The sequence below is a fragment of the Rattus norvegicus genome, chromosome 2 (genome assembly GCF_036323735.1).
Source record: "Rattus norvegicus strain BN/NHsdMcwi chromosome 2, GRCr8, whole genome shotgun sequence".
In the NCBI taxonomy this organism is placed as follows: Eukaryota; Metazoa; Chordata; class Mammalia; order Rodentia; family Muridae; genus Rattus; species Rattus norvegicus.
This window is the reverse complement of record NC_086020.1, coordinates 25,750,755-25,776,336: the sequence shown is the minus strand read 5'-3', so window position 1 is coordinate 25,776,336 and position 25,582 is coordinate 25,750,755. Positions and strand designations below refer to the sequence as shown.

The 25,582-nt window shown below is 45.6% G+C and overlaps 1 protein-coding gene across 1 annotated transcript in view; it reads left to right on the top strand.

Annotated features, from left to right (window-relative positions):
• Positions 1–15,991: 15,991 nt before the first annotated feature.
• Positions 15,992–25,582, top strand: part of Thbs4 (thrombospondin 4) — a 42,127-nt gene continuing 32,536 nt past the window's right edge. The window contains exons 1-2 of the mRNA NM_017133.1: positions 15,992–16,253; positions 20,029–20,232. Coding sequence (NP_058829.1) covers positions 16,166–16,253; positions 20,029–20,232 — 292 coding nt within the window. The 5' untranslated portion in view covers positions 15,992–16,165. The remainder of the gene's footprint in view (positions 16,254–20,028; positions 20,233–25,582) is intronic.

The window sequence follows — 25,582 nt, the reverse complement described above, 5'->3', positions numbered from 1 at the left end:
CACACATACACACACATATATACACACACATGTACATACACACACAGTGCAAGATAGGGTTTTAAGTTAAAAGAAGCTAAGAAATAAAAAGACAGAACAAGCAATCAAATGCCTATAATATGCTTTATTGGGTTAAGATTGTTCTGGGGGACAATTGGGAATTTAGAATGTGGGCTGCATTAAACATCATTACAGAATTATTTATTGCAAGTGAGATAATGATATTTCATTATATAGATTGCTTTACTCTAGGAGATACCTACTGGAGTACTTAAGAGTTAAACATCCTGTGTTTAGAATCTTCCTCTAAGCAAAAAGAACAACAAAAGTCCTAGAAATGTACTGAGATGGGGCTGGGAAGGGAGGCGGAAAATCGATGACTCTTTTCCTTCCACCATTTTATAGGTTTGAAAACATTCAAATTATAAAGCTGGGTGGGGGCATAAAGGCAGATACACAAAGCCAACACCATGGAGAATCCTAGTTTCAGATCCCAGAGAAATTCCCTCCTCCTCAGCACAACCAAGATGACAACAAGCAGAGTCCCCACTTGCTGGCCTTCTGAGGCGAGAGGCACTCTCTTGTCTACCTTATATCCAAAGTGAGGCTCCCTAAGGCTCCAGTTCTGGACAATCTCTGCTACTAGACTCTTCACCTGAAGGAAACCCTGGGCTTTGTAGGAATCCCATCATCCCTGGGCTGCAGAAGCAGAAGGCCCAGAGTTTTCCTGGCACCTTCAAGGTAAGACCCAGTTGAGCGCTCACTCATCTCAAGTTCGCACTTTAATTTTTCCTTGGCCTCTATAAATCCCCTGCTTTATCACTGTCTCAATAGTTCATTGAATTCCAAGAGTATTTTCTACCCTAGACATGTCATTGCTTTTAAAGACCACTCATGGTATCTTTATAGAGCGTGTGTGAGAGTGCATAAGGATGTGCGTGTGCGTGCGTGCGTGTTCTATGGTGTGCAAGTGGAGGTCAGAGGATCACTTGTGGCAGTGATTTCTTACCTTCTACTGTTGGTTCTGGGGATCGAACTGGGGCCTTTGGACTAGGCAGTAGACATTCTCACCAGCTGAGCCATCTCACAAGCCCAAGCAACAGCATTTTAAATGGAAATTAAATTACAATTATTTTTCTTCCAGTTCTCGCAGAGATTAAACTAGCTAGTTACAACAAGAAGCAATGTTAGGGGAAATATTCATTTCCACATGACTTGAAAGAAGCCATTGGCCTTATAGCAGAAATTCCATGTATTTACCTAAAATGCCTTCAAATACAATTGTCTCACCATTAAAAAATATCCCAGCATACCAATCTTACTAAGCTTAGTTATTCAGATTATTATATATTTATAATTCAACATTCCCTAGCAGAAATCTATAACGATTCTGGGTCACAGAATATGGTCTCTGCACACATTGTAAACACCTTTCACAAGACCCAGGGACAACAGCTCTGAGAAACACAGCACATTCCTTCTCTTTAGGGCTTACATTACAGGACAGATTACTGAAGCCCATAATTCTTATGGTGTTTTTAATTGTCATACGCTTGGATGTTTCGGCTCTCCAGAAGGATGTGCACTTCCCTTCCTCAGCTATACTATTACACCCCATTGACAAGCAGGAGTGTGTGGTGAATAGACTCAGCAGTGCAGTGCTTACCTAGCATGGGCAAGGCTCTGGAACCCATCTTCAGTACCGCAAAGAGAAAGAAATAAATAGAAAAGGAAGCTATCTATTCAAAACCACCAAACGTCGGAATCATAACTGTCCATGAAGTCCTGCAGCTGGATCCTCACAGACAAATTATCCTAGAATGTCTATTACAAGCTGTAACTGGCCATGACCTAAACCAACACCTCGTGTCTGTGCTGCTCCTCTGAGGATCAGATGATACACCTGGCTGTACATGTGCCACAGGAGCCCTGGAGTGAGACTGGCGAGTTCCTATCTGTAGTAACAGCCTCTGCTGAGTGTGAAGCTCAGGTTTTCAGGGTCTAGTCTGCAACGGTAGCTGAAGGTGCTGTACACATTGTGATCAGAGCAGTAACAGTCACTCTAAGACCACGTCCTTCCCTACTTTTTACAAGAGGGTTGGGTGTCCCTTCCCTAAGAGAACAATTTCTATGAGGTCAAAGATTGCCCAAGTCCCTATGTTTTACAAGAGGGTTGGGTGCCTCTTCCCTTAGAGAATATCTTCATAAGTTTGAAGGTTGACACAGGAGCCCATACCTCTCCATTTCCTCCCACTTTAGAGGAACAGTGCTAGGCAAATATGATGTATGCTAGATTAGTAAATTTGAATGCAAGCAAAACATTGTACTCTACCAAGTTAACCAACAATGGTGATTTTTTAATACTAGGCTTGCATATTTTTACTCAATCTTTGACCAACATCTCCACTCACAACATTCATGGGTAGTACCAGCACCAGAAGGATGCAGCAGGCTAGGGAGACAAGCCTTTTTGGTTTTTTTGGGTTTTTTTATTCTTTTTTTCAGAGCTGGGGACCAAACCCAGGGCCTTGCGCTTGCTAGGCAAGTGCTCAACCACTGAGCTAAATCCCCAACCCCTGGGAGACAAGCCTTTAAAGGTTCCCCAAGGCCATGCAGTAATGAGCCATAGGCAATCCTAATGAGGACATTATTAGTTGCTTACCTGGGTGTCCTCAGAAGTATTTCAGAATTCTACATATCAGGAAATGGCTGCAGGTGCCTGATTTCAGAGAAAGCCAATGTAGGAACAAATCATCACTTAATTGGGAGAACAATGTGACAGTACTGTCTGCAACTCTTATAAAGAACATATTTGAATGGGGATTACTTACAGTTTCAGAGGTTTAGTCCATTATCATCATGGTGGGAGCATGGCAGCTGAGACAGAAGCTGGCACATGTGGTGCTAGAAAAATAGCCAAGAGCTGCATTCCAGTGTGCAGGCAGGGAGAAGAAGAGATTGGGAAAGAAGGGAGGGAAGGTGGAGGGAAGGAAGGAGGGAGGGAGAGAGGACATTGGGTCTGACTTGGGCTTTTGAAACCTCAAAGCCCAACCCCAATGACACACTTCCTCCAAAAAAGCCACACTTTTTAATCCTTCTAATTGTTTCAAATAGGGCCACTCTGATGATGGCTAAGCATTCAAACATATGAGTCTATGGGGGCCGACCTTATTCAAACCACCGCAGTGACTTAACTCCAATGTAGATTTTGCTCTTTTTCCAATGAAGAAACAGATACTGATACTCCTTCCCCACAGGAAAGTGAAGCAACTCCCTAAGGCTACACCCCTGGTGAGGGCTGGGGCTGGGCTTTTTACACCAGGAGTCTCTCTTAGGACTGCTTCTCCAAGCAACTGGTCACATGAGAGGTCCTTCCCGGGCCAGGGTGAGGCTATCATATATTGGAATCATAATAGAAATAGCCTTCATTTAAAAAAAAATCTAACAAAAAAAAGAGAGAAAGAAATAGCTTTCATGGTAGGTTCAATAGGTTCCTTGGTTCATGATTTTTTTTTAAATTGAGATTTGTTTAAAGCATAGAAAATGTCAAAAATAGAATGTGGGGTTTCACTTAAGTTAGAAGAAATAAGTTATGTTAATTACAAGAAACTCATTCTTATGCCCTCAGCTTAGGTCAAGCCAAAACCCAGGTTTATTCATGAACCTCACAAAAGGTAGAGAGCAGTGTAGAAGGGTGCCTGACCTGGGGACTGAAGGCCTAAATTTGAATCAGACTCTGGCATTTGGGGGAAAGATGGTTCAACCTCCACAACTTCTGAGTTTTCTTGTCTGCCTGGTGGAAGTTAAAGCTTCTATATATTTAGCCTCGTTGTTCTAAAGGCTAAGTGAAACCAGGTATAAGACGGGGCTCCAGATCTGAATGAGTTAAAGTTGGCTGTGATCATGATGTGGGTTACTCAGAGGTAAAACCTTATAGCATTCTTCTACGGAAGAGAGAGAGAGAGAGAGAGAGAGAGAGAGAGAGAGAGAGAGAGAGAGAGAGAGAGAGAGGTGGGTGTTTACACAATGCACGTGTAAGTGTGAACACAAGAACATATAAATATGAAAAGTGCACTTGCAATCCCAGACCCCTGCAAGGCTTTTCTTGGGAAGAAATAAACAAATATCTACTCACCCTGCATTAGGTACCAGCTCCAGATAAAGAAGCAGTTCCATTCAAGCCCAGCAATGGTGAACCAATGTCCAGGTCCCTTACAGACACAGAGGTGACTCCAACGTAGCTGTCTTACTGAGAAGTTCCACCCCAGCCTGCATGACAACATCCCCAGAGTGGCATAGACAAAACCCTTTCTTTAACCTACACTCCACCTCCTAGAAACACCAGCACCTCGGGAACTATCTGGGGCAGGATTACATGCACCTGGGAGTGGGGCGAGGCCAGGAGGGAGTGACTGAAGTCACAGATGGGGGTCCAATACCATATGCACCTCCAAAGCACTCCTTCCATGGGGAATGTCAACAAGTCCAAACTTGTAGGGAGCTACAGTGATTTCAATATGATAGCAATTTTGTCGTGCCGGAGAGCATAGAGCATGTCTGCAGACTGCTGATACCTCAGAGGATCACACCGTTGAAATGTTCTGCTATGGCCAAGGAATGAGTCTTAGCCCTCAGGGAAGCCGGTCCAAAGCTGTAAGTGAACTCCGGAAGCTGTTGCTAGGAGGAACGGCCCCTTCCATCCAGGGGACCCAGGAAATTAGTCTGACCACCTCTGGGTATGAGGTATAAGTGGGAATGGGAGACACTTTCAGAAAGACAGTTGAAGGAAATCTGTCCTTCTGGAGACCAGCATGACTGGTTTCAAAAAAAAGTCTGTAAAATTATTCCTAATGATATATTCTTCCATACTCACAGGTCAGTGCCTGCCCTGGGTCCTCTGCATGTCTGTTGTGGTTGTTTAGCTTGGAGTTTTCGTGGGAGTGGATGTGTCTCTGAATCCTTTGCCTGCTCGTGGGACCCTTTTCCTCCTGCTGGGTCAGCTCGCCCAGCCTGGGTGTGAGAGTCTGTGGCTAGTTTTATTGCATATTGTTATGCAGTTCAAGTTCAGCGATATCCCTGGGAGGCCTGCTCTTCTCTGAAGGGAAATGGAGGAGCAGTAGATCTGGGGGAGAGCAAAGGTGGGAGGTGGTGCCACGGGACCCCACGGACCACCCCAGCCGGGTGTGGGGGTCCCCGGGACGAGGGTCCTTGAAGACTAGGTGGGTAAGGATCCGATGGCGACAAACAGAAACAAGCACAGAGGCAGTTTGAATCTGAGTGTATTTTGCATCTCTCAAGCAAGGGTTTTTATGCATAGGGAAACAGGTTTTACAATTCTGAAAGGATGTTCAGTAAAGCAGTCCAATAGAACAAATATCATCATCATTTGGTACAAGAAGATACAAAATCATTTGAGCATTCAACTTCTAAAAAGTGTGTCCAATAAAGCAATCACGGACGTAACAGGTAACATCTAATTCCTAAACAAGTTAATACATCTTTATGGGCAATCATAATCTTACATCTAGTTCCTGCTCTTTACAAATCTTCAAGGTTTAATTTAAAATATTTTTAATTCTTCTCTTAAAATAAGGCTTTCTTTACCAATATGCCAAAGCCCACCTCCGACAACACACGCATAGCCATACAAGACCATTTATTGTCGGGAAAGTTTTTGTCTGTCTTACCACCGTTATGTGATTTTTGTAAATGATTTGTGAAGTAAAACACCTCCTTCCCCATAGATAAGGTCATAAAAGTCCCAGTCTAGGCTATCAGGAACATGTCATGATTAAGAGCGAGAAAAGGGTAAAGATAGAACAGACAAATTGCCATGAGAACTACGGTTCGATATTCTGCTCCAGCCAAGAGTTCCACAACTGGTTCCAAGAGGCCTCCTTCTTTTGAAGTTTTCACCTCAGTCTGCGGAACTTGTCACACAGAGTCTACTGGGGTTGGTGTGGCAAGGTGGGAAATAAAAGGAGTGGAGGGAAGGAAGGCTGTGGTAGGGATGTATTGTATGAGAAAGGAATGAATGAATGAATGAATGAATGAATGAATGAATGAACAATGAATGAATGAATGACCATGCTTTTTTCTGCTAAAACTCATCTCATTAGATTTGCCACATGTGTTTTCTTCCCCGCCAGCCAGCTTTTAAAGGTGTCAGCTAGAATAATCACCATGACTCCTCGTGATACCCACCATGGAAAACTATTCTCTCTCTCTCTCTCTCTCTCTCTCTCTCTCTCTCTCTCTCTCTCTCCCTCTCTCTCTCTCTTTCTCTTTCCCCTCTTCTCTCTTCTCTCTTTCCTCTCCTCTTCTATCTCTCAAATAAAAAACTCCTTTTTAACTAACATACATGACAAAATGATCTCAAAGAGTCATAAATTCAACTGAAACGATGAAGTCTGTTCTCCCGTTCGATAGATCAGAAGATCAGCTTCTCCCACTTCTCCTCTGTTGATATGAAGCTGGCCCATTTTAATATTTAATATAGTAGCTAGAGAGAGAGGAGTGAAGAATTGCGGAACCAGGAAGTCAGATGGTGACGTCAGCCCCATGCCCGAGGCCTGAGGAGAACTTAGGAAGGGAGCTGGCAGAATACCAACCACAGAGGCCCACTGGCTTCTGGTTCCCCTTCCTTCCCAGGTATTCTGCTTAGCCATCCAGTGTCTCATTGATAGACAGGGATTGCTGTGGCCAGCAACTTTTCCTGGCGAAGAGGAGAACAGAGGAATTCTGTTGGCTTCTTGCAGGCCTGAGACTCTCTACAACGGTTCCTCTTTGTCACTGGGTCACTCAAACAGCTATGGACAGAGCTGCATAACTGGGTCTAATCAACCTTTATTGGGATTCACATACTTTTCACGTGTCAGAAATATTACTCTTCCGCCAACCATTTAAAGCCATTCTTGGCTCCTGGCCCTAGTAAGAGAGGCGATGACTATATTTGGCCTATGAGCCACATTAAATCCTCTTTAATTAAATGGCAGAAATTGAATCCATCTTCTCTCTTTCTGACCTCTATTTTCCCTTGTCTTATTTCTTCCCCGTACTCTCACTTGTACCTGATTGACCAGAACATTTTTTTCCTCTCAAACCTCACATCTGTTTTATGGCACTATAAACCTCCCAGGAAAATAAAAACCATTCACCAGAGACCCGCCAGGAATTACCCAGTGAGCACAGTGGTCATGGAGGACATGGAGCTGACAGTCTGTTCTCTTCTCCCTTCCTGATGGAATCCACCTCACATAACAGAGAATATAAACGCAGAGGCGTCACCTTCTCCTTTTGTGGCAGAAAAAGTATGAATGTGACGATGACTCAGTGCTAGACAATAAGACCTTTGGAGTCCGGTGGAATAGCGGATAGTTCTGAGGAGAGAGAGGGAGAGAGGGAGAGAGAGGGAGAGAGAGAGAGGGAGAGAGGGAGGGAGGGAGAGAGGAGAGAGGGAGGGAGAGAGGGAGAGAGGGAGAGGGAGGGGGGAGCCTCAGCCCCAATCTTGCAGCTGTGAGGAAAGTTCAGTAGCTGAACCTGAATTACAACACTGTTAACTGGCTGAAGCTTGTCTGAGTCTTCCTGTGGACTTCATGAGAAAGGAAGTCATGAACTCCCGGTGGGGATTGTTACAGTCTGTTACAGACCACCCTCATCCATGTGAAGTCTGTGTTGGTAGAGAGATAACAGCCACCATGAAAATTTTTAACTATACAGAAAAACAAATAAAGTATCAAATTTCATAGGCCACCAAACCCTGCTGGTTATTCTTTTAGTGTGGTTGATGAACCGGCATCACGTGTGAACTTCCCCTGCCCAGAGGGTCTACTTCACTCCAATTGGCATCATCTATCAGCCACAGCCACTGCCCTACCTCCTTCTTCCACCCCAAAGGCATGCCTCTCGACAGTCAGGGGTTCTGCTGTCCCTACTCCCAAGTCTTCACCCTCACTGTCATGGCGGATCTCTGCCCCCCACCCCAGTGCTCCATCAAACCGCTTCCTTCGGTGCGGCCAACAATAACCTCTGTATCGTTTAATGCACGGTAGATTTTAATTTTTATTTGTTGTTTGGTGCCAGGGATGGAAGCCAGGCCCTCATGGGTGCTGACCATGCACTCTGCAGCCCAGCTTTACCCCAGGCGCATCCAGAAGTGTTTACTGCATACCCTGCCCAACTACTTTACGGCGCTTCCCTGACACCGCTTTCCAGATTTTGTTCCTGCAGTTTTGTTACATTTGCTGCTTCTTTTCTTGCTCTCGCAATGTCAGGGGATCCTTAGCATCCCCCATTACCCGTTCTTGGCTTACACACCGATTCTAAGTTGTCCCATCTATATTTATAGTTTTAATTGCTATCAGTAAATTACTGATGCCCAGACTCATATTCTCCCCACTTAGACACAGACTCAAGCCGCTGAACACCCCACAGACCAGTCCTCACGAGCATCAAAAGAGAACCCTAAACTCAACACGGCAAAGCTCAAGCTACACCCTGACTCAGGGAATGGCACCCAAGGTCAGAAACCCAGAAGGGTTTTGTACATCTCCCTCCATGGTCTTTATGTGACAAGCAATCCTTTTGCTCACAACGGTCTCCCCTACTTTGTCACCTGGAGGATGCATCCTTCAAAGAAAAAAAATCACCTCTTTTGGGGAGGCCTTCCCAACTCTCTCCAGCTATCATGTGCCTTCTCCTGGATTCCCTCCTTGTTTCCTATGGCATGCCTCCCCTGAAGCCTGTGTATTCTTTCTATTGCCTGTTTGCCTGACCAGGGCTGTGGCCTGGAAGCGGAATTTGTACTCCGTTCATTGTGTGTCTGTTGCCTAACAGCACTGGGTACATTCTTGAAGAATGTCAATAGAAGTTGAGTGGATAGACGCATAGCAATTAATTTGCTGGGTAATCTACTGTGTTAATATTAATAGAAATAAACTAGCGTTCTATGCTCAACTGGCAAACTTTCATTTGAATGTAATACTTTTGTCAATTAGTGGGTAGCAAAATTCATAACTTTCGAATGGAGAGTTGGAAACTAGTTAAGTCCTTTAGAGCTACAGAGAGAGGCAATCTTCGTGCTGACTAATAATATCTCTTGGGTGCTAGGACTTTAGTTAGGTTAAATATATATGCTTAAGAGCTCACGCAGTACTGTTTCGTTTGCTTACAACTTCTGCTGTTGAACCTCAACACAGATCAAAAGAAATGATCCCAACTCCTGGACTCCTTTCCTTGGATTCACGCGTATTTGAGCTGAGTGTGGGAATGCAAACCTGTCATCCCAACAGAAGAGACGGAGGCAAGAGGGTCTGCGGTTTAGAACCATTCTCAGCTACCTAGCAACCTCAAGACCATCCTCAGCTACACGATGCAGTTTCAAAACTTGGAGGCAGCTCTCATGTATGCCCTACAGACACGCCCTGCCATGTTTCTTTCTTTCTTTCTTTCTTTCTTTCTTTCTTTCTTTTTTTTTTTTTTTTTTTTGGAGCTGGGGACCGAACCCAGGGCCTTGTGCTTGCTAGGCAAGCGCTCTACCACTGAGCTAAATCCCCAACCCCATCCCTGCCATGTTTCTTAACAAAAGCATTCGGAAACCTGGCACGGGACTTGGTTTTCCTACACCATTGTTATTGTTATCATCCCCACTGCAGAATTCACATGTGGATGGATTGACGGTGGGCTAATGAAAGAGAGAGCTAATTTAAGAAATGCCGGTTGTCAAAACTCTCTGGGCTTCGAGAGTTCAGTGAGCATATTTATTAGCCGAATAGATGTGCTCACAGCGGCATCTCGGGCTCTTTCTCTAAGGCATTTTACACACAATTTAGTAACGCATATTAAAGAAGCTTAATGACAAGCTTTTGTGCAGAGTCCACCGAGACCCCCGGTGAGGATGAAAATGAGTGATTTTTACACTCTTCTTTCCATGTTTCCCTAATCCTCCATGCTTAATTGCTATAACAAAGCATTTGCTAAATTTTGGAGTAAAAAAAAAATCTCTGTTTAATTGTGTACTAATCAAAAACCCCCTTCTCCATTTCCTGGACCATTATTTGGGCTAAATAGTTTCTAGGAAAGCTATTTTCCCGTCACTTCATCAAGTCTCCTTTCCTTTATTATTAACATTCAACTAAAGAAGAGTTCGGCATCCACATACAGCCAGTGCTCTGGTATAAATGTCATCGCATAGGGGAATGTAAACCATATTAGCTTTTTCATTTTGTGTTAAAAATTCCCATTTATAATCCATTCTAGAATTCAAGTAGAAATCTGGCATAAGTGAGAGTAACATACATCAGTAAACAAAAATGTATAAAGCATCCACTTAGCTGTATCAAATAGAGGTGCATTTTCCCACTAATGAAGAAGTGTTATAGCTGTCCTATGGGAGGAGCCTGGATGCTTTTATCCCAAGTGTGGATGTTGTGGTCAATGCTGATGCCACACAGCTTGGCTGAGATGTGTGAAGGGCGGAGGAAGTCAGTCCTGAGCCATATATGTTACTGTCAAGGACCCCAGTGCCTCAGACCCATGGGAGTTGATAAAAATTTGCTCTGGTCCACATGCAAATGCTGACATCATGTACAGAAACATTAACTCCATCTTCCTCCTCAGAGATGCTTACAGCCTGAGATTATGCTCCTCCCAAGAGCTCCTATTGACATCAGATAACTCTTCCTCCTGTGTGTGTGCACAATAAATGTGCTAAGGTTCCCAACTGTCCCACAGTAGGCACCCTACAGTAGATTGAGCACGGCCCACACAATCCCAGTCCCTGTCCCCCATCCCAGGCACATGTGCTGTGCAGGATGCCATGGAAATATTTATTGATTGCCTGATAAGGCCTTCCTTCAGAAAGAGTGACATGGGATCCCTCACTGGTCAAGATGTGACCCAAGAGAGAGTGGAGAGGAGAACAGCTGTGGGGTTCTCTTGCTGATGTAGGGAGAGGTTGGTTCCCATACCTGGGGCTAGGCACACAACGAAGGGTGGATCCCATTTTTAACATATTTACCTAGATGTTGGGTGAAATGAAAGAGAAGTTACAGAGTTGAAAGTTGTCAGCAAACATCAAAAACTGAGTCGTGCTGTTCATTATGGCATACTGTGGGGAAGGAAAAACAGTGTACACTAGTAATCCATTGCCATGACGACTCTGCCTAATGAACTACCTGCCATCAATGGGTGATGAAGGTCTGCAACTCACACGTGGGGTTGGCTATTCTGTCTGAGTCAGCGCTCCGTAGATCGAGGTTAGCTTAGCCTCAGGTCATGTCACTTTGTACACGCCTCCTCTTCAAGGCTAGCAAGGTGTTGGTGCAAGCAAACACGATCGTGACAGTGCTGTTGAGAACTCTGCAGAACTTCGGCTAAAAGCCCATTGAGCAGGCCAGCCACGTCTCTAAACAACTGCGTATTTTCACAGACTACTAGTGTCACCATAGCTGCTATCCACAGTTACAGTGCTCAGAAAAAGACATCGAAGCCAGGATCTATCATCACTGAGTATGGGACACTGCACTGGTGCTTTCGAAAGTAATCAGATGATCCCCAGAGGCTCAGAGCCTGATGCTGGGAAAATTAAACAAATAAATTCAGATGCTATTAAAATAACGAGATAAAACTCAGTGTAAGTGCAACCACAGATTTACACACACACAGACGCGCACACACTCAGAGAGAAATTTTAAATCCAGGTATTGCGTGTAAGACAAAACATTCTATTTTTCTTTCTGAGCTTGGCTTCTTTTTTTCTTTTAACATAATGGTTTCCAGTTAAATGCATTTTCCTGAATTTCATTGTTTCACTTTTCTTCGTAGTGGAGTATTCCATTGTATATATGCAGCCCAGCTCTTCTATCTCTTTAGCTGTTGGTGGATGTCTAGTCAGGATCCATTCTGGCTATGTGAACATGTGGCAGCAAACGGGGCAGAGGGTTCCCCTTCCCTCATCCTCAGAAGCATTCGTTATCAAGCTTTCTTTATGACAGTCATTCTGACTAGGGTGAGATGGAGTCTAAAGATGTTTTAATTTTTATTTCTGTGATGAGTAAGACTATTAAATGTTTTTTCATTATCTGTTGGTCAAATGTGTTTCTTCTTTCAAGTTGTCTGTTCAATTCACTGGCCCATTTACTGATTGGATGATGATGGTGGTGGTGGTAGTGGTGATGATGATAATGATGATGATGATGTTGATGTTGGTGGTGGTGGTGGTGGTGATGATGGTGTTTATGTGAGGAGGGAGAGAGACAGGGGAGGGAGAGAATTTGTTTATTTATTGGAGTTCTCTTTATATCCTAGCTATTAACCCCCTGATGATGTGTGGTTGGCAAACATTTCTCCTCACTTTTGAACCTGTCTCTTCGCTCCGGTGGTTGTCTCCTTTGCTGTGCAGTGGCGTTTGGATTCTAACAAATGCTGTGGAGTCTTTTTCACAGAATCCCCGCCTCTGCCCGTATCTTGAAAAACTCATACTAATGTTCTCTGGCAGTTTCCAGTCTTACACTGAGGTCTCCGATCTACTTTGGAACCGTGAATATCTTAACAAAGAAACACGGGCATGAAACTGATTGACTCTTTTTTGCCTTCTTCGCCACTTTTTAAAAACTTTTTATCGATTCTTTCGGAATTTCACATCATCCAACCCAGTCCCACTCATCTCCCTGTCCCTCCATATCAATCCTCTGCCCTTGCAACCTCCCCCCTCCCAAAGAAAACATAAAGTAAATAAAACACCTCAGCACAGCAGCTGAGAGTCACAGGGTGCCAGCACACCTCTTTGCTGTTTAGCCTTACTTACACATGTTCATTGCAATGAGTCATTGGTCTGGTTCCAGATCTCGGGCTTCTGCTACACTCTCCACACTGGATCCTCACAGGGACTCCTCTTGGATATCCTGTTGTCCTGTGTCATGGAGATCCTGCAGCTTTGGATCTGCAGAACCTGCCCTTTTACTCACTCTAGCAGATCGTAGATGGGGTAGGGTGGGCCAATTCAAAGCCCTGGATCCGGGTCTGGGTGGTAGCTTGGGCCCACATTCTTCTCTTGAGCCCACCAGTTCTCCTCTGCCCACACAACCAGGGACAGTTCTCCTGCTTTGCTCAGGCAAGGGACCGTTCCATCCATTGGCCGGCAGCAGGTGGCAAAGGGCAGGACCAGCTCTCCTGCACCCATGCCACCAGAGCTAAATCTCCCATGCTACCCAGGAGAGGGGCAAGACCAGCTCTATGCTGCCCTTGGACATCAACATGGCCCTAGACAGCAGCCCAGACCAGGAACGTCACTATGGCCTTGGGTCACCATGGCCTCAGGTGGCCTAGTAGGCTACTCACACCAAGCCGGTCCTCACCCACCTCATGTTTCCAGTCCCTACTCTCTTCACAGTGCACAAACTGTTCTGCTTCCTTCTCTCCCACTTCTTCAACACGGACTTGCTCACCGTTGGCGCCCACCTGCCTGCCAGCCACAGCGTAGTAGCAGGCATGCCTCCACCATAGCTTTTTAATTTAATACATTTTGTTATAATCACATTTCCTTTTGATTATGACAACGTGAAGAGAAACTTCCCAAGACCCCTCAGTGCTTAGCTTTCTGAAAGTGAATGTTCCCCGAAAGCAACCCTAGATAACTTTGTTAAGCCAGCAGGAAGTCCTTTCATTCTCTCATGTCTCCATTATCCCTAAGAGTCAAGTTCAATCAAAATGCATTGTGTGCTTACATGTGCAAGCTGATTTCCTAGGAACCTGCTAGGAACAGGTTTCTAAGACAGCTACACGGTCACTTTAAAAAACAAGCGAGACCAAACAGTACCAACCTTCAGTACCAAATCTTACAGTTTAGTCTTCCTCGTGTGAGAAAAGCAGAAAGTGCTCAAGATATTTCAAGTAGGAAAAACTCAGTGTCAGAAAATGCTTAATAAATGAGGAGTGGAGATTTCAAACAGAGAGCCATGGGGCAGTGGCTGGAGAGAAAACAGCCCTAGGATACGAGCTCGGTCTATGGTGGATCTGAACTACAGGATCACACTGAAGGTACAGTCATCAGATCAGAGATATGGAAATACTCTTGTCTACCTTCTCAGTGCTCTCTCGTTTCTCACTTTATCCGGACTCTTGGCCAGCGTGTGGAGGAATGGCATTTGATGTGAGAGGGGACAGCAACATCTGACACACTGAACAAAACCACCCAGGACAGTGAGATCCTTGCTCATTGACTCACTTAGGGAGTGGTCCCATCCTGTGTCAGAGAAAGCTGTGGTGTTAGGCAGTACAGCAATTGTTCCCTTGGCTTTATTTTGGGGGGAGGGGAAGGTGTATCACTATATAATACATGCTAGCCTCGAATTCACTTTGTAGCCCAGAATGGCTTAAAACTCATAATTCTCCTGCCTCTCTGAAGCTCTGAGTCCTTGGATTATGTCCATGTACCATTATAAGCTTTGTTACTTGTGGTTTTGGTGCCCTGTAGTCACCTAATTTTGTGTGTGTGTCTGTGTGTGTGTGTGTGTGTGTGTCTGTGTGTCTGTGTGTGTCTGTGTGTGTAAACCTCCCGAAAGATTTTAATGCATTCATCCAGCTGAATGTTGGCTTTCAAACATGTAAATATTCATACACTCGCTTCAAGGAAAACTTACTCTGCGTGAATCGTACAGAACACTGAAAGGCAGAGCTGTTTTGTTTATAGCATAGGCCGGAGCCCTCCACCCCCTCTAACCTCGAGATGCGGTTTGGAAACCTGAAAAGATATTCCACAGTCTGGCCCATCTCATATTTACAGTCGTAGTGCATAGGAACGCATGCCTGCCCCTTTTGTGTGCTTTCATTTCTAACTGGTAGGCATATGGTGACCCATTCTGTCTAATGTGCTAGATGAAACAACATTAAAGAAAGCCCAGAGGAGGCGTTACCAGACCCGGAAGAGAAGATATCTGGGAGGACAGCTCAGGCCCCCGGCTTATTAGCTCTAAACACAATCAGAACCGGAGAGGGATTACTCTGGCAAACGTGGAGAGAGAATGGTGGGTTAGCCACCCAGCTGGTGGTAGATAGTCTACAAATGGAATTCTTTGAGACGAATGAGATAGGTCTAGAAATACCCTGAAGGGCCCTCTGCACTGGTGGGGAGTGTTACACAGGGAATATGTTTACTGCGGCTTTGCAAATGCTTTTCCCTTCAGTTAATCCATGCCATCCTCTGAGGACGCCTGGAGGAAGAAGGGCCACCGGGTGCCCCTGCTGTGTCTTCCTACCTCCATACTTCAAACGGAACCTTAGAGACGTTGAGCTGCCCAAGGTGGGTACTTTTGCAAAGTTGCCTGAAGTAAATCATCCACGAGGCTTGGCATCTCTATCCCTGACTGTCTGCCTGGATACCTTGAGATGTTTTTATTTCCACCCCTCCCTCCTAAAAAAAAAACAAACAAACAGAACAAAACAAACAAACAAATAAAAACCCTTTCCGCTTGTCGTTCTTTGTGTCTCAAAACTTGGTGAAAAAAAAAGTCATCATTTCAAAATTTCAAGAAAAGCTTGTGGAAATACACAAATCCTACTGCCCTCTGGACCACAGGAAGCAGAATTATGGGGGATTCAGCAGTCGAGACCAGTCGGGAAAGCAATCGGAGACTTTAGAGACATGTTCAAGTGGTGTTTCTGTAGAAAAGATAAAAAGTTAAGAGGAAAAAAAAATAGAGGAGCTCAAGGCTGGGGACTGGCCTCCTCCGTTGTGGTCCTCTCTGCCATCCTCTGCTCCCTATTCTTCCTTTCAAATCCCTCCCTTCCTCACCCACCCCTTCCCACTGTCCACCTCATTCCATTCTGTCTGGTCTCCGCACCGGCGTTTCCCTCGGTGGCCCCCCGCTCCCGGTTCCCGCCGCCCCTGCTCTTCCTGGCAAATGGGGGATCCTGGCCAAGGGGGCCGCCCCGACTCGGTCCTCCCCCGCACCCCTCCCCCCCCCCCCGCTCCGGGTGGCTGGACCATAAAGCGCGGGCTGCGGCCGCGGAACCCAGCAGCCAGCGCCCCTCCGACGGCTGCGCGCTGCCCTGCTCGCCACCTGCTCCGCTCACTGCCCGAGGCCAGCTGACAGCGCCCTACCCCGGCAGAGCCACACAGAGGCTGTCGCTGTCGCCTGTACAGCCTTCGGGGAGCAGAAGAGTGACCATGCTAGCCCCACGCGCGGCCGCCTTCCTCCTACTGCACCTGGTCCTGCAGCCGTGGCAGCGGGCGGGCGCCCAGGCCACACCCCAGGGTAAGTGGCCTCCCCTGGTCCCTTCTGCACCCAGCCCGCTGTCGCTGTCCCGAGATCACCTAGAGGGGCCACTCGCTGCTCTGCCTGGGTTCCTGGGTCCTCACCATGCACCTCTCTGTTCCTCTGGGACCAGAATGGAAGGAAGTACAACATTATTGAAAGTGATGATGAAAGTCTAGAATTTTCTCCAATTCCACTACCCAACCACAGGACCAATTCCTTGAACTATAGTTTGAAGGGTGTGCAAACTTATTTCATCATTCACTGCAGAATGTGCCACAGGGTCCTTGGTCCTCTGGCAGGGGATGGAATCCTAGTTGGCTGCAGACCAGTGTCTGTCCCCTCCAGTCCCTTCTCTCCCGGAAGCTCTGGCACTAAGTGACAATTCAGAGCAACACTGCTTTACTCTACCCGCCTTCCTGCGCTTCTCCTTATACTCAAAGGCTAATTTAACAACCCCCCCCCCGCAAAACCCGCCCCCAGGACTTGAAAAGTTAAAAAAAATCAATATTTGACAGGGAGTTGGAATAATTTTCAGGTAGAAAGCACTTAAGTTTAAGCAAAATTTCTTGTAAAGATCACAAGGAAGCAATTGCTACAGCCAGGAAGGATCTCAGGGCTCTGACTGTGCACATTGCCTTTCCTCTTGACGCGGGTTGGGCGCCGGTTGTGCGCCCGGGTTGTTTTACTATGGACTGAGAATGGAGAAAGCTAGAAGAAACACCGGAGGAGTAAAATGTTTCCTTTCCGAGGCTGAGCAAAGCATGCCAGGGCAGGCAGCCTGTGTTCCCTTTATGCCACCACAGTGGCCACCACTCACTGCACTGAAGTCCAGGGGTTATTTTCTATTATATAATATTTTTCTGTTACATAAATTCTTGACATTGGAGCACACGACTTTGTGGTGTAGGTTAGGTTTGGATTCTGCTTCTTAGACCTGACAGTTCTGTGGAGACTTGAGTGCAAGTGATATAACTTAACTTACCCCGTTAACTTAGTTGCTGTAGACAATCTGATTAAGTCAGGTTTCTGGTAGATTCTTTTATAGAGTTATCAAGTCGGCAATCAGCAGCTCAACTGATTTAATTCACTTATCTCCTTTCCCTCTGAGGCAAGCTGCTACACCTAAATTAGCAGGTATTCAATTTCCATGCTCATCAGTAGCAGTAATCTCACCTCTAACACTAAAGGCTCATTGCTTGGATCCCGGTACTTTTACTGAACTGTTCTAGCATTAATAGGAAACGGTAGTGTCTTATTTCCTCCTCAAAATGCTCTCTGAAGTCATTGCTCACTAAGCCCAGCTCAGCCTCTAGAGAGCAACAAATGAATCAGACTAGGAGCCAGGCAGACTGAAGTTCTCACGTAGAGCCAGCTAGATCACAGGCCTGACCGAGCTGGAACAGCAGGAAGCATCAGGAGTCCAGCTCTGAAGACAGTTCTCAAACTCTGAATTTACGTCTTTTTTTTTTTTTTTCCCGGAGCTGGGGCCCGAACCCAGGGCCTTGCGCTTGCTAGGCAAGCGCTCTACCACTGAGCTAAATCCCCAACCCCTTTACATCCGTTTCTTATCTAGAACGGAGTTTTCAAGTACATCGCTTTTGTTCAACCTTATCCCCCATTGGTGGGAATGATAAATTTTCGATTCTCTAGAAATTAAAAACCTATTTTTGTAGCTTGAGGATGTGGGATACTAGGATACATGAAATACTTTGCTTTTCAACCTGTTTAGTATTAAAATCACTATTATGTGAGGGCTTCTAGGAGAAAGAAACGGCAGAGATCCAGCTTGGAAATAAATTATCTGTTTAAAAAAAAAAATGGACATTCTCGAGTAACTACGGTTTTTCCTGTTTGCCTTAAAATTTTATTAATATTTTAGTAGAAAGCAATGCTTGTTCATTGTCAAAAGAAATTAACTACAATTGCCAGAAAATAAACAAAAAAGCCTTATACAACCTACAAGTAGCTACAGTTAATGTGAAGATGTTATCGAATTAACTTTTGTTTTAAATATTTGTCCAAACAGATAAATCACTAAAGATAGCATGTTCTACATCTATATAATTTTGTAACTTTTAAAACTTACCACGAACATTTTCCTATTTCCGTATGAATTAACTGCATTTCAAAAATCCTGGGCCAAAATTAATTTAGTCTGTTTTGTAGTGTAGGACACCAAATTTGTCACTGGTGTTTTGATATCAATACTTAGCATCTTATTGGACAACTGACGGCTTGGACTGACACCAGCCATTGCTTTGACTGTAAAGTCCTTCTCTTGACATTTTCACAGCAAAGTACTCAGCCCAGAGGGCTTCCATATTCCCAGTTTCTAGTTTCACCCAGTCCCTTACACACCTGTAAGGAATCTATAGATCACAGTGTCAGTATATTGTGCCTAAGTCTGTTATCTATATCCCCTTCCAATACATTTTTAAAGTAGATTTGTTGGGTCAAGAGGCATCGTGTTTCAGAGTCTCTGATACTGTTATTTAAACTACCTTCCGAATGTTTCTGATTTGACCTGAAGACATGACACAGTGATAGAGAAGCTGTCTATGTGCATGAGGCCCTGGGTTCAATCCCCACTACCGGAAAAAGAGAATTTTTACTAATTTAAGTCTCACTGAACAGAACATGTGAGAACACCTTGAACTCCCACCTACAGTGCCAGGTATTACTGTATTTTTAACTTTTCCCAATTTGAGAGCAAAAATACTGTTGTTTAAGTTAGCAATTGTGTCATTACTAACTAAACGGGCATACAAGCATTGCCTATTTTTCTGTGAGGATGCTTATCATCTTGCTGGTGGGTAAGAGCTCTCCGTCGGCCATCAGCGTCACCCTTTTAACAATCAGATTACTGTAGACAAGAGACAGCTGTAGGTGATGAAGTTCCAAGCCAGTCAGGGAAGTGTTCAAGCGATATCTGTGTGTCTCAGTAAGCACTCTTTGTAAGTTGTCCCCGTCAGCTTTGACAGGGAGAATTCAGTGGCTCTGGACATTCCCTTCCCACATCAGTGGTGCTCAGAAAGTTCTGCCTCCATGACGAAAAACAGTCCACAGTATACAAACGCAGAACTTACCTCTTGTAACCAGCTCCGTCCCTCTGGATACATTTGAGTCAAATAAACCACACGTCATTTTGTTTTGTTTCCTCGGTGGGATTTTTTTAACAGAAATATTGGAAAATCATACAGGCCCTCACAGAAGTGGCTAGTCCTTTTGCTATACTCTGTCCGCCACCACAGGCATGGGCTCTGCCTCCTCCCTGTCAAGTCATGGAACTGAAGATGCAATTGGCTGTGGCCCAGCAGGCACCTAAAGGACCTCATTAGTGCAGTGTGCTGCTTGAGGACACGAGAGGAACACCTAGCTGGCTGCTCTCATTCCGTCCCACCCTGTGCTTTAAGCTTTCAGTTCTTTTCCTAGTGGACATTTTCAGAGTCACTTGTTCAGCCAAATCCAGTTCTGTGTTTGCAAATCTAGATTTCTCTTTAGGGCTATAGCAAGTCAAAACTATTGTGCTGTGTTCCTTCTGCTTCAAATGTCCAGCTGCCATTAAAGACAGGAAGAACCTGTGAATTTGTCAGTGTAGGGGTGGCTAGGGGGAGGGTGGGGGAGGTAGGGAGGGGGAGAGGGAGCTGCAAGATGAGCTCACGCTGTTTCGGAGCTTATTGTCAAGTGCGCCCCCGCCAATGAACAACGAAAGGAAGAGCACCTGCCCTAGGTTAGTCCTCAGTGACTACACACTTCCTTCTCGTCTCTCTAGTCTTTGACCTTCTGCCATCCTCCAGCCAGAGGCTGAACCCGGCCGCCCTGCAGCCAGTCCTGACAGACCCCACCCTGCACGAGCTCTATGTCATCTCCACCTTCAAGCTGCAGAGTAAGAGCTCAGCCACCATCTTTGGCCTCTACTCCTCGAGTGACAACAGCAAATACTTTGAATTCACTGTGATGGGACGCCTGAACAAAGGTGAGCCGGCTCGCAGAATTTCCATGGAGGGCTCCTCCTGGTCTGCTTTCCACTGAGCTTCCCTTTGGGTGCCATGTTCTCGCTGGACACTTCCCTGTATGAAGTGGGGGGGGGGGCGGGGAGAGGGGAGGGAGGGAGGGAGAGGGAGAGAGAGAGAGAGAGAGAGAGAGAGAGAGAGAGAGAGAGAGATAGGTGAAGACTTGCTATGGCCAATATGTCTTTTGTTACTATATTACATGAACAGTAGGCTTCACTATGGCATTAACATAGATGCATGGAATGTGTTTTCACCGAAACACTGCCTGCTCTTGTCACACTGGTTCCCGTTCTTGTCCCACCCAGTCCTCTGCGTCCATGTCTCGAGGAGTTTGTTTGTTTGTTTGTTGTAAGCCAGTGCGTTTCATTGGAATCGGTCACAGCAGCACAGGTCATGGGATCATTTAGAGGAATACCATGTGACTGCTGGCGGCTACGCCACTGAAGAAGCCGCCCTCTATCCCGCACCCTCCAGCCACCATTAGAACTGAGCATGCATAGATCCACGGGAAGCATTGGATCCTTTCCAACCTATGGCAGAATATTGGCGGGCCCAGTCTTGTACAGACCTTAGTCTCGTAATCACAGGTACCGGGAGTGCAAAACTGCAGTGATACGGTAGCATTCCATAACGCTCCATCCCTTCCTTTGACTCTCCTGTCCCCTCTCTCACCACAAGATGTCTTCTGGCATGGTTCTATCCTCAGGTTATTCTGAATTCTGAAGCCAGTTCCGAAAGGACGAGGGCAGGATGATTACCTGCTGCTTTAACACCCTTGGCTATAATCAGTGTGTAGGTTATGTAGTTTGAACAACAGACGTTTATTTCTCATCGTTCTAGAGACTGGCGAGACTGTCTTAGACCATGTTTAAGTTCCTGGCAGGCGTGGTGCTTTTCTCACACATCCATCTTCTCACTGGGTCTCTAGAATGTGTGGGCAGTGTATGCTCTCATGTCTCTTCTTGTAACTGCATGAATCCTATAAAGAAGGCTCCACCCTCAGGACCCAGGCTCGGCTAGCTAGCTCTCAAAGTCTCGCCTCCTGATGCTATCACACTGGGGATTCAGTGGATGAGTGTGAGACCACTTCCCTCTTCCCGAGTTCCCTCAGATGCCATGGCTGAGCTGATGGAACTCACAGCTTGGCGAGTGCTCTGAAGGCTTTCAGAAGACAACACCACAAGCAGCAGGGCAAAATGAACAGCCCTCAGCTCATTCACCTTGAGCAAATGGACTCTGTTATCTGCCGTCTGTTTTCCTGTCAAAGGGAGTAACTATCTGCGCTGAGAAATGGCTCCCAGAGGAAAAGGTCATGGGTTTTCACCCTCTCCCCTCCCTCCCATTCTCTGGGGACAGCACCTGTTCCTGTTTATTAAGGAATGTCACAGATACATATTTTTCTGCCTCATGAATTTCTAAAACAGGAGAGCCAGTGCTTCTGCCCGGGTTTTATATCTATTTCAACTGGCTTTATAAAGTAGGCCCTTCCTAGTGTTTCTGCGTTCCTCTTAGACCTACTTGTACTTGACCCCTTAGATCTGCAGGCTGAGAGAGGAAAGCCTTTGTTTGATCAGAACAGTAGAGTTTAAAACCAGAGAAGGGTGGACTGTAACCCTTTCCTATCCCCTCTTCCTGGCTCTTACTCGTCTCCTACGGGCTTTCTCCTACGGTCTGTCCCTGGGTGTGCTTCACATAATGGGGCACACTGAGCAGATAGGTCAGCCCTTCTGCTCTTTTCCCTGGTTCCCTTCCATGCTTCCATGAAGGGTAACTTACCCCCCACCCCCACCTCCCATGAGACAGCAGCTCCATTTTCCTGACATGTCTCGAATTAGTTGATAAGGTTTCGGCTATTTCAGATGCATTGGAAGACTTTGTTCCTGCTCAATTCAGCGTAACAGTGAGAATGAAAAGCTGCTCCTAACTGTTGTTACTCACTGGCAGCCATTCTGTGTGGAAGCAATCTCTCCAGAACTGATGCTTCCCATTTACTCTCAAAGCCAAAGTAACACTAGACTCACGGAGTGTCTAGAAATGCGCGGAGGGCTTGCTACTGTTTCCGCCCAAGAGAAGCTGGCAATGTCATGTGGCTGTAAGTTCTAGATGGTCAACCTTTTAGAGGAGAGAAAAGATTGAAACCTTCACTCATTTGTTTCCCCGTGCTGGAGATAGAACCTGAGGTTTCATTATGGCAAGCACTGCACCAATAAGTTCCATCCCCAACCCTCCTCTTCTGGTTCAAATCTTAAATGTTCCTTAAAGCCCATGTGCTAAGGTTTTGTGCCACTGGAAGAGTATTACATGGGGCTAAGGCAGTTGGGTCACTGGGGCCGTACCCTTGAAGGGACATGGGCACTCCGGATTTCTGCTTCTCTCCCTCTTCCCCTCCCCTTCCCCCTTCTCTCTCTCTCTCTCTCTCTCTCTCTCTCTCTCTCTCTCTCTCTCTCTCTCTCTGCCATAAAGTGACCAATTTGCACTCCACTCCTCCTCATATTCCATATCACGGCGCTCTGCCCATGCACCTCTGCAAATGTGAGCCAAAATAAACTTCCTTCCTTTAAGTTGTTGGTCCCAGGCATTTTGTCATAGCCTGTTGGAAACGATGTGATTCTTAGAAAAATGTGACCAGCAGGAAGAGTCCTGGGAGGATCTGGAAATGAGGGTTCTCAGAGAGTAAAGAGAAGTTATATGGCTATTAAAGCTTGGGGAGTTGAAATTTTCACGTTGAGTTGTTTCTCTAGAAAAGCAGGGAAAAGACACACATTTGCCACCACTGCTGAATCCAAAGCAGTAGAAAGGAGCGGCATCCATGATGAACTGCACAGTGAAGGAGAGTCAGCGAGTTTCTGGGTCCAAGAAGAGGTGGCATGTGGTTATGACTTTTTGTTGAAGCATTTAATGGCAGTCTTACTGACTTAGTTCGCAGAGCCTTGAGAGAGTTGTCTCCCTGCACAGTAGTTTCCAGGCATCCCTCAACTGACCAAGGCTTAGCTGGTCTCCCTTCAGTTAGTTTGCAGAAAAAACAATACCACACTCAGAAGCAAGCCAAATGCATTTCTGCCGACTAAACGAACCTGAGAGGAAGTAAAGCCCACCTCTCCCGTTAACAGGCCTGACTGATCATTAGATGGGGACCGGAAGATAACGGTAGAGATGGTATTAGAGAACAGAATCAGGCCCTCTGGTCCTAGAGGAACTCCTGGAATAAACTCAAGTGTGACTCATGACGACCTCAGAAGAGCCTGCAACGAGCTCTCTGCTTCCATTCTCCCCACCTCTAAGTCACCCCACCCCTGCCATGTCATTACTGCTGACAAAACAGACTCACTCAAGGTACATCCAGCCAGAGACCTGCAGTGTCCCCATTCCAAAATGTATGAGGTGCCTTTGCCTCACCCCTTCAGGTTCTACCACATAACCCTCAACTGTGCTTCCCAAATCATACCTCATGGTGGCCTTGTCTGCAGTCTGTGCTTCTGCTAGAAAGAGTATCGGGCCCACTCACGCCGTCTTTCTGTCTCTGTCCCTTTGTACCTGTCCTCTGTTCTAACCATTACATGCCCTGCACCATCTCCAAATACCAAAATCCTGCACACAGAAGAGCCATCCAGTCACCATCTCGGTTTCCTTTATTGACTTTATGCTTCCTAGCCAAGAAAGGACTAATTGTGCTGTGCTTAGTGCTTTAATTGCTTACAAGTCCCTCTAATATGCTATGAGCTCTTTCTCAGCAGAGACAAGACACCCTTACGACCACAACACTTTGTAGGGACTACAGCAAGGCCCCAAAGAAAACAGATTCCATATGTGCAAGTTGAATAACATAAACAGTGACACAACATTTTGTGGAAATTATGGAATTATAGTGTAAATTGTTTGAAAAGAGGTTTCTTTCTTTCTTTCTTTCTTTCTTTCTTTCTTTCTTTTTTTTTAATGAATCCATGTTGGAGAACGTCTGCAAACAGGAAGATATAGGTAATGTTTCTGGTAAAAATGACCTGTCAAATTCTTAGTAACACAGGTGGTACGATCTTCACGCAAATGAATATTTTGCAGAAACTGTGTGGTTGATATGTTTGAAGTTATGCTAGTGTCTGGCATGGAGACAACTTTCCTGTTAGCATCCCAGATTTGAGTCCCAGTTAAAAGTCCTGAGGACTAGTCACCATGAGTACATCTGTGACTCTGACAGCACAGTTCCCAGTTACAGTGAAGGTGATTATAGTCATCTCAGAGTGACCCCAAGAACGAAAGTGTATACTGAACCCCATTAGCCTATGGTGTTCAAACAAAAACCTCAGGTTTTTAAATAGTATAGGATGGATGGGTGGACAGGACAGATGCCTGTTATTCACCCAACTGTTTTGATGGCAGTTTTGCCTGTGAGAAAGAATTGTCCCCTTAGTCTTCATTTGGTTGTGACCAAGTCCAACTTAGTGGTGTTGAAAGGAAGGACACCCCAGGAAATTGCTACCATGACTAGAGTCAGAAATACTCTTCAGTCTAAGGATCAGAAGTGTACAGTGGATTGGGGTAGCAGTTCTGAATCTGACAGGCTAAAGACCAGTATAGCTTGAGGGAGGATGTCTTGGTTAGGGTTTTACTGCTGTCAACAGACACCATGATCAAGGCAACTCTTATAAGAACGACATTTAATTGGATCTGGCTTACAGTTTCAGAGGTTCAGTCTATTATCATCAGGGCAGGACCATGGCAGCATCCAGGCAGGCATGGTGCAGGAGGAGCTGAGAGGTCTACATCTTCGTCTGAAGGCTGCTAGCAGAATGCTGGCTTCCAGGCAGCTAGGATGACGGTGCTAAGCCCACATCCACAGGGACACATGTACTCCCAACAAGACCCTAGCTTCTAATAGTGTTACTCCCTGGGCCGAGCATACACAAACCATCACAGAGGAGGAGCTTTAAGTGAGTTCTAGACCCAGTAGGGGTCTAGAGTGAGTAGGGGGAAGTGGGAAGACTCAGACTCTAATGCAGAAGGTTCGTCACAGTATGCCGAGTGGGAAAGGCCTAACACTCACTTTCCCTTTCATATTTCAAAACATGCCTGAGCTCAGTTTTAGCATGGTCACATGCAAAAGGCGAAAGATTTAAAAAAAAAAACCTTTCTAAAACTATAAAAATTAAAATAGAAAAGGCTAAGGTCAAATTGAGTTGATGTTATTGATTTGCACACTCGATAATAAAGAGAATATTTGGACTGTGTTTGGAATAAAGAAGGAGAAGGAATAAATAAGCCCACTGTCAGGAACACGTAATGCGAGATTACCAGAGGTCTAAGGTTAGCTGAAGTTGA